This window comes from Ahaetulla prasina, chromosome 7, assembly GCF_028640845.1.
Source record: "Ahaetulla prasina isolate Xishuangbanna chromosome 7, ASM2864084v1, whole genome shotgun sequence".
NCBI classification, from domain to species: Eukaryota; Metazoa; Chordata; class Lepidosauria; order Squamata; family Colubridae; genus Ahaetulla; species Ahaetulla prasina.
Window position 1 is genome coordinate 67,711,243 of NC_080545.1, and position 9,349 is coordinate 67,720,591.

Here is a 9,349-nt window from a genome sequence, read left to right on the forward strand (position 1 = left end):
ATCATAAAGGTTTAAGGGATTTTTTTTATGTCAACAGATATAGGAACAGGTTTTTTTCCCCAGTGCTATGAAAGTCAAATATTGTACCATTGTGAAAGGCGAACACTGAGAAAATGACGTGGAAAGAAGATAGTTGTATTTGAATTATGAGCCTGCAGGCAGTCATTAAGAGTGCCATAGGTTGTAGAAAGGTCATGAAAAGATAAACTGTTTGCTACAGATAATGATTAGCAAGCAGAAAGTCACATATTATGGACAAATAATGCAAGTGGACCATAAAAATTAATATGATTGTCAAGTTTGAGGGAAAAAGAAAATAGCTTTATTTTAAGTTTTCTGAAGAAGGAAGAGTACTCAGTCTAACATATTATCCTTTAATACGTAATACAATAATAAAATACAGTAGTCCAGTGGTAGAACTGGCAGAAATGAACATACTAACATACATACTAACAAACAGCTTGATACTTTTTATTGTGCTAGTGCACTTAACAAATATCATATTCCCAGTTGCTCTTCTAAGTTATCTTCTCTGGATGTATTGTAAGTAGATATCTTGTAAATTACCTCTTTTGTGCTGTTCAGTTTCCAGTCAATATGGATCTCTATGCTTCTTCCTGGACAAAACATTTTAAAATACAAATCCCTTGCTTGACATCTGTATGAGAACAAATTCCTTGGATTTTTTCATATAACAATGCACAAAGGAAGGAAAATGTTACACCATTTCTAAGTGGGAAATTCTTTTCTCCATAAAATTTTATGAAGCAGAAGAGAATGAAGTTGGGTGGAATGATAGGGATGTGGCAGTGTTGTGGGAAAAAACAGTTCATAGTTTAGTTCGTTAATGTGATCCTGAAATGGTTTCTTTGAAAATAAAAAAGCTTGTATTTTTTATTCAGAAACAGTGTCTACTAAGCAATTTGTGTGCTATAGTAGAATGTGGCTTTTTAAGAAAGTTAAACTGAGGGGATATTCAGTCACTGCTAGGTTCCTGGGAAGATCATACTCATGTCTGCATTTGCATAACATGTTAATCAGATAAGACACAATTGTGGTTCCTTATTCTTAGATGGGCACCAATTGGTCACACAACCTCGTTCAAGGACTGCCATCTGGAGGAATAGGAATCCCATCCACTTCTTCTACCCCATTATGCCAGGAGAATGTTGGCAAAACTTCATTACATTCATGGCTGTTTCCCTATTAGCCACATATACTGCAGACATTCACTGGTTTAAAAGTATGTTTTGTGATTGTCAGACCTTGCCAGTGAATGTTTTAATGCAGCATGTTGCTTTTTCAGAGTTGTGTGCTTTGGTCTCAGTTTATTGGAGGACTGACTGACTGGTACGTTTCTGGCCTTCTGAATTTGTGTGACACTATCTTATCCAAAAACATGCTTTGAGTAGCAACTGACTCCAAGTTTGGGGATTAAAATGGTCCTCCTTCTGACCTTGAATTGATTAGGTACTGGGTTTCCATGGCACATAGGACCAAAAATGCTTCTGTTAAGAGTGCTGTGCAAACAATAGCCACATATCACATTTAAAACAGACTTCAGTAGAACTGCATCCTTCTCCTCCCAAAAGTATTTCTTTAGCCCACAGTCACACTAAAGATTTAACCCTCTTTCCCTTATGTGAGGCAGTTCAGAGATCCCTTATTGTATGGTAGTTAAAGTACTGGACTAGGAATGGGAAGATCGAGATCCTAAGTACAGAAGCCAACTGGATGATGCTTGGGCCAATTACTCCCTCTCAGCCCTAATCAATATGACAGGCTTGCTGATAATTGAAAAAAACTTGTTGTATCGTGCACTGAATGTTTTTTTAAAAAAGTTACATAAGTATAGTGCAAATACAGGTAGACCCTGCAATGCTATGGAACAAGTGCTAACAAAAACAGCAGCCATTAGCTAGAGTAGTTTGCCGTAGAGTTTTTCCTTTGTCTTCTGATAAGAAATCTGCTGTTACACTTGTGACAGCAACTTGCAGTTTGATCCAGGTGGTAGGAGGTGACAGGCAAGTAAATGGATGATAATTTCTTGCAAGGAGAAGTTCAGTAACTTCTTGGTCTTTTTCAGGTCCATATAGGTTATTACAGGATTAGCTAAGAGGAATTACCTTTAGCAATGAATAGGAACCAGCACTGTCTTTCGTGATGCATTTTTACAATTTGTTTTAGTGAAATAATTTGATAATCCAAGCAGGGGGATTTGATAGTTTGAGTGAAATGTTCCAATTTTCCCAGTTTGGACTTTAGCTTCAGTCCTTCGTTAGGATATGCTAATAGAATAATCTAAGATGCTATTTTGACTGGGATAAATCATGCTACATCTGGGCTTTATTGCAAGGCAATGAAAAAGTTTTAAAATGTACAAGCAAAATCTTTAATAGTAATAATGTTGGCTGAATGAAGATGAATTCACAATGCTATGTATCACTCTCTTTTTGATAGGTAAATAAGATTGAAGTTGCTGAAAAGAAACCAGTCTTTAATAAAGCAATTGTAGCCTTAGAAGACCACCTGGCATGTCGATGTGACCCAGTATCACCCAGACTTCCCAGTCGGGAAAATTCACGTGAGCACAGAGGTGAGTAATGTGGAATTTTTGTTTATGAGAATTGGGTACATATGAAGAGAAGTCTGAAATAATAAGTAGAAAGAATTCCTTAAAAATACGTTTGTCAGTGTCAATAAGCTCTTATATACTGATGTTTATTGTGTACCCTCTTTTTTTGGCAGGTGAGCCCCCAGTAAGTGCTGTAACTTCTCTTCCAGCAAGGGCAAGAGCACACAGGTTGCTGCCACAAAAGAGGAAGCATCGGAAGTTCAAACACGTACATGATAAAAAAGCACTGAAAGAAATTTTCCCAGCATAAAAATGCTGGCAGGCAGAAGTACAAATGTCAGGTAAGTGTACCAAATATAATAACTCATTGAATTGAACTGGATTGAACTGGACTGGACTGGACTGGATTGGATTGGATTGGATTGGATTGGATTGGATTGGATTGGATTGAACAGAACAGAACAGAACAGAACAGAACAGAACTGAACTGAACTGAACTGAACTGAACTGAACTGAACTTTATTTGGCCAAATGTGATTAGACACACAAGGAATTTATCTCCAGTACAGAAGCACTCAGTGCAAATGCAAACTAATAGAATAGTAATAATCATAATCATAATAACAATAAGAGGAGGAATAAAGAAGATAAGAAGGATAAATAATAATACTACAGTCATACTACATGGGTAAATATACATAGACATTAGAGAGCACTGTGAGAATTAGGTGTTCAGCAGTGATGGCATAAGGAAAAAACCTGTCCCTGTGTCTAGTTGTTTGGTATGCAATGGCCTATAATGGCATCCTGAGGGGAGAAGTTGAAACAGCTTATACTCAGCCCTCCTTCTGACCCACACAATATACAAATCTTCTATGGAAAGCAGGGTGGTTGCAATTATTCTTTCTGCAGTCTTTGCTGTACATTGGAGTTTGTACCTGTCCTGTTTGGTTGCTATATTTTGGGAGCCTGTTTAGCCAAGGTTATTTTCACACTAAATCTATTTGAATTACTGGGGCATTGTTTTTTCACAGTTGGCTGGAGAAGGAATTCAGATGACCAAATTCCTTTTATTTGGGGAGTGCAAAAATGTGTGTGTTTATTATGAGTCTGAGACAAAACAGTCCTATTGGAAACAGTCTGTTGAAACAGTTGGCTGTGTTCCAGCTAAACTAAAATTAAAAAAAATAAAATATTATGTTTATAGGAATATAAGAAACACTGTGAATTTGGAAAAAGCCTCATTAATAGTGTTTCTCATCCCAGATCCACAAGACTATGAGGATAATATATTGTGTCGCCTTCTGTCTAGCTAGGTTGCAGGAAAATTAATCAAAAATATGAGTTTTAAAATGTTTTTTTAAATTATTAAAGAAAACAATGGGAATTTAACTTTGCAATTAGCCACTGCAAATTTAATTTAGATTAGAATCTTTATACCAGCTACCTTGTAGGATAAATCAGTAAATTTGGCACATCTTTTTTCTTTTGTGCCTCATTGCCAGATATAACCTCAGCAAAATGAACTCCTTGATTTGTTTGTTTGCAAATGAGGATGGAAGCTGCTGCAAAAATGTTTACTGCAGAAATTCTATTAAAATTACAGTAACAATAAACATGTTAAAGCTCAAGAATCCAACACAAAAATATACAGCATGCATATAAAACATGCGTGCACATGAAAGCTTAACAGCCCAACCAAGCCAAGTTTACTTTTGCATGTACAAAACTTTAAATATATTACCAACACTTGTATCGGAAGCACAGTAGCATGCACTTGCAAAGACACCTTTGCATAGCCTGTCTGCAAAATAAAGGCCAACACAATTTAATCCAACCACCCACAGATACTCTAAATTCCCTGTACAGCAGTGGTGAAATGCAGCCAGTTCTATCCGGCTCGGGTGAACCGGTAGCGCCGGCATCGGGAAGCTCCACCCACCCGCCCAGACGGCATTACGTCCCATTTTTGATGCTCTGCGCATGTGCAGAAGGTTCTGCACATGCACAGAGGTATCGCGCACAAGCAAAGCAAACGCGTATGCGGGAGCGCTCCCATTTGCAAACTGGTAGTGAAGGTAAGTGGATTTCACCCCTGCCGTACACTAACATTTTTACATTGTAACTTACCAGTCCAGCTGGCAGCATGCAGTTGCAAGCTATCTTCTGCCTGTCCACATTTTCAATTGTTGCTTTCTCCTCAACCTGTCAAGCATCCGCCAATTACAGTGGAAACATGAGTGCTTCCTATGGTTGTACTAGGAAAAAGAAATGGATAAAATAAGCTAATCACAACCTGAGAAACAACAGTAAATCACATCACTCAAGACACTCAAAATGATTTACTGTCAGGAGACCCAAAACAGCCAATCAATTGCCCAGCACTGCCCCTGACATGATCAAATTTCTACAATATTCAATTACTGCCATTCAACAAACATGCTGTGCAATGTTATTTGTAATATTTTCAGCATAGTAAAGTTATAGTGATGAATCTTCCATTACTGTGTCAAGCTTAATTTGTGGGAAGCGAAATGAAATAAAGCCAGTTATTAAAGCCCACCCAGCCCAAATAAAAAAAAAATCATATATAATTCATGAGAAAGTTGCAAAGAGCAAACAAAAATAAGCCATTAGCTTTAAAAAGTGCTATTTTTTAAAGATTCAAAATTATCATGTCATAAATCAAAACTGAAAAAATGACAAGACAGTTTAGGAAAATCAGAATGCTACAAATTGGCATCAACATTGTTAGGATGTTCCTGAAGGATTTTTATTATCAGATTTTATGAAACTCAATATGGATTTCTATAGAGTGTCCCCATAGTCATGTCCTGGTAGATGGTCTATTATGACATAATCCTTTTTTATTTTTGCGACTCTTAAGTAATCCCTTAATTCAGGGTAGAGTTGGAGTGACTGGATGGAGTTGAGTGTTTACTGACCAGGTGCCCTTCCTGATACCTACACAGAGTACGGAGCAGATATTTTCTCTTTGCGCCCTGCAGGAGAAAATCTATCACTACCTAGGATTGAACTCTCAACCTTCCAAGTGGTAGGTGAGCGTCTTTACCACTAGGCCACCACACCATTCTATTATTATGGCAGAATATTGTACACAAAACGTTGTGGTCCAGTCCAGCACAGTTACACTGATTTTTATGGGTACTTTTTAAAAAGTTGTAACAAAAGAAAATCCGGACTTCTGGAAAAGCAATGAAGATTTATTTAATTATTTATGAATTTATTAAATGTATATGCTGCCCACCTAGTGACTGTGTTTTGTATGGAAGCAATCCTCAAATTTAGCTGTCAAGGCAGAAATCTTCTGGATATGAAAATGTGAAGTGGTATAAGAAAACCACAGCCAACCTCATTTAGGCACCATGAGCAGATAACTTATTCTCTGGAATGGAATGCTAATCCTCCTTTTTTCTTTGTCTTTCCTTATGTTTCAGGTTTATTTAATATATTTTCTGTATAGCCCCCATGGGGTTATCAAAGGTTTCTCTCCGTCCATCTGCCTCAATGCCCTTTTGGACGGCCAACGGTGCTTCCCAATTCCTCATTCGCTGAATGTTTTCTCACCAAAGTTTGCCATTTAAGTTCATAATGGCATTACGTCCACCTCTTGAAGAAGAGAAAAGGAGAGAGGAAATAAAGAGCAAAACGACAGCAATGGGGATGGACAACATGCTTTTTGCTGCAACAAACACTATCGAAATGTTGCAAGACTTGTGGCTCAAATGCATTTTGGAAGTGGTGGGTTTGAGGAAAACAGGAATATAACAAAGTTATTTTTTCCTTTTTTTTTCTTGCCCCATCTTGGACTTAACTGGACTCAGGTGGCAGTGGGCATGTCAAGAGAGTCAGTATGGCAAACGGTGACAGCAGATGCACTAAGGACTTTTACTGTCATGTTTCCACTGATATGTTTAATGTCTTCGTGTATATTTCATTTTTCATACCATGCCTTGGGGAACTGAAGCAATCAATACTAAATACCCATTCCTGACCCTTTATGGAAACAGACAGGGAGGAGTAGCCATCTTACCCATCCCCATTCAAAGCTTCCTCATGGATCAAAGAAGTAATTTCTGAAAGTGACATTAAGAAAGACTTGGCTCCTCCTGTTAATTGAGTTTAAAGATGTTTCTGTTAATAAATTTACATCGGGGAAAGTAACAGTTGCAACTCATGGGCAAATGGGGCTTCTAGCACCCCTGTTGGGCTATTTTTGCAGTCACTGCCTTCGTAGTTGCTAGAATAAAGCATTTCTTTTTAGTAAGCAGGGCCACAGCAATGTTTCAGGATGTTGATTTAAGATTAGGCAGTATACAGGCAATCAGCATCAGCATCTCTATAAATGATCTTAAATGCCATTGGAGGTAAAGAGGTCTCTGCTTAGGACCACAAAAGCTCTTACTATTCCAGGTAAATAGCAACTGTTTCAACCAATCATTGTTAGGATACAGGTATATAGCATCAGCCTTCATTTGTATGTCATTTTTTTCTCTCTAGCATAGTCATTTATGCCCAGATGCAGTCTTATACAGGGCATAGGTGGGGTTGGGTAAAGGGTCAGAAGTTAAAAAAAGTAAAGATGGCAGTTGCCCTTGCCATCTTGACTCCACCCCAATCCTGGATACCACAAGTCTTACAGCACTAATCTCAGGTTAATATCTTCCAATCTTACGAAAACCAAGCTGTGTAAAATCTCAGAAAAGCCATACAATGCTGCACAATGTAGTGAAAATGTAAAAAGTTAAGTGGTGCTGAATATCATTACACAAAGTGTTGCTGGCCCCATCCCATCCCAATTAGTAACATCTGATGGAGATGGCAGACTTCTCTCTCTTTGGGTCTCCAGCTTGGGATTTGCTCTCTTTGAAAAGATGATAAATAAGTCGCTCCCTGGCAGTAAATGCAAAATTCACTGAGTCTCTGTCGAGACAGTAGCCTTCTTTCCAGGAATCAGTGGGTAAAAACAACAAAAGGTATTCACTTTATCAGAAAAGAAAGAGAAAGAAAGAAAAAGAAAGAAAGTGCTGTCATTTATCTTTACTGCTATCGAAGCCAGATTTTTTGCAGCTCAGGTGGTAATTCTATGTTTTTTGGGTGAGCCACATTTGCGTTTGTTCCTAGCTCGGAGCTATTACCCATGGTTTAAAGATCACAGTGGCTGTGCAACATGTTAAAGCTAAATGCAACCACCCACCTGATAATGTTGTATGATGTGCAAATTGAAAAACAATACATTTTACTCCAGTTGAGACAAAAGGAAAGATGCTAAAATTGGGCAAAGTAAGTAATAGTTACTACAGAGATGTGGAGTAACTACGCTCTAACAGGAGAAAATTGTTTTCTGTCATGTTCCCATGCCTAATGAAGGATTCTCAAAATGCACCTTTTCCTCTCTTGTTCCATTTTCAGCCCATCTTCCTATGGAAGCAGAATAGAAAATTAGTTGGAATACTTATTTTACCTCCAATTTCAGATTTTGTTGTCCAAAGAGAATGGGGCTTAATAATCTCCTCCTTGACTTCCATTTGACTGATGTTATTGATATTTGGGTGCCCTAGATAAATTTTTATGACACATCTTGCTTCAGCCCAGTTTTTTTCATATGAAAGCATCCATGGTTCTCTAACACCTGATAAAGACTGAGATTTGTGGTCATTAATAAACTACTTGTATTTAGCCAGATTGTACTGGTTAAGGGGGAAAAAACCATTAATACTATAGCTGTGGTCTCTTAATGTAATTCCATGGCACCAAGATGTATGAAAAATCTGCTCAAAATAGTTTGGAGATATGCATTTCCTGTCTACTCATTTTATACTCAATGGTTTATTTCTGACATTAAAATACTTGCTATTCAGTCCTATTTCACTTTGTTTTCAAAGGCCACTTGTTTTTGATTTTTTTGCATACTTTTATTTGTAAGGTGGGAGAGGTCTTTCATCATCCCTCATTTTATGTACAATTAATTTATACTCTGTACCGTATTTAAAATTGTTTTTAAAAAATCTTAAAACCCAAAGTCTTAGTGGTTTTATTTATTTTTATTTATTTTTATTTATTTTATTAAATTTTTATACCGCCCTTCTCCCGAAGGACTCAGGGCGGTGTACAGCCAAAATAAAACACGAAATATACACAAATTAAAACATTTAAAACCTAGCAAATTACAAAAAGGCTGATAATTAAAATTTAGTTTTAAAATTTTAGAAATATTAATAAAACCCCGAATTAAAATTTAACACTATTATGCCAGTCCCGCTTGAATAAATAGGTGTGTTTTTAGCTCACGACGGAAGGTCCGAAGATGTTATGTTTTATTGGGATTCAATTCCACTATGCAGGTTGAAGAGAAAGTGAAAAGTCTTAGAAGCTGAAATTCATTTTACATTTAGAAGTTATTGAACATTATTGTTTATTGCTAGTCATTCTTTTTACCAAGTGTTCTGTGTTCAAAATGCAGGGGTGTCCATAAGGAATGGGGTGGGGGAATCAAGATAATAGCTGTAATGGTATAACTGAAGTTTTATCTGTTTTTTATGCATGTCACGGCTATCGTCTTGAAATAGATTGAGCTTGAATTGTACCATGTGGCCACCATTTTGAGTTTTTTTTAAATATCATGCCCTGAAGATACTCCCACAAGGTACTGCTAAACAGCAATCTGATAGCTGAAATAAAGAGAATTCCACCATCCAACTTCTGTCATTGTGGGAAAACACTTTCTCTATAATCCAAATCACTCCATTATCT

General features: G+C 37.1%; 1 protein-coding gene across 2 annotated transcripts in view; it reads left to right on the forward strand.

Moving 5' to 3' along the window:
* The window catches only part of PDGFB (platelet derived growth factor subunit B), a 43,262-nt gene extending 34,644 nt beyond the window's left edge, over positions 1–8,618 (forward strand). For both annotated transcript variants that reach the window (XM_058191009.1, XM_058191010.1), the window contains 3 exons: positions 2,461–2,596; positions 2,749–2,916; positions 6,034–8,618. In XM_058191009.1, the coding sequence (XP_058046992.1) occupies positions 2,461–2,596; positions 2,749–2,885 (273 nt within the window). In that variant the 3' untranslated portion in view covers positions 2,886–2,916; positions 6,034–8,618. The remainder of the gene's footprint in view (positions 1–2,460; positions 2,597–2,748; positions 2,917–6,033) is intronic.
* Positions 8,619–9,349: the final 731 nt, after the last annotated feature.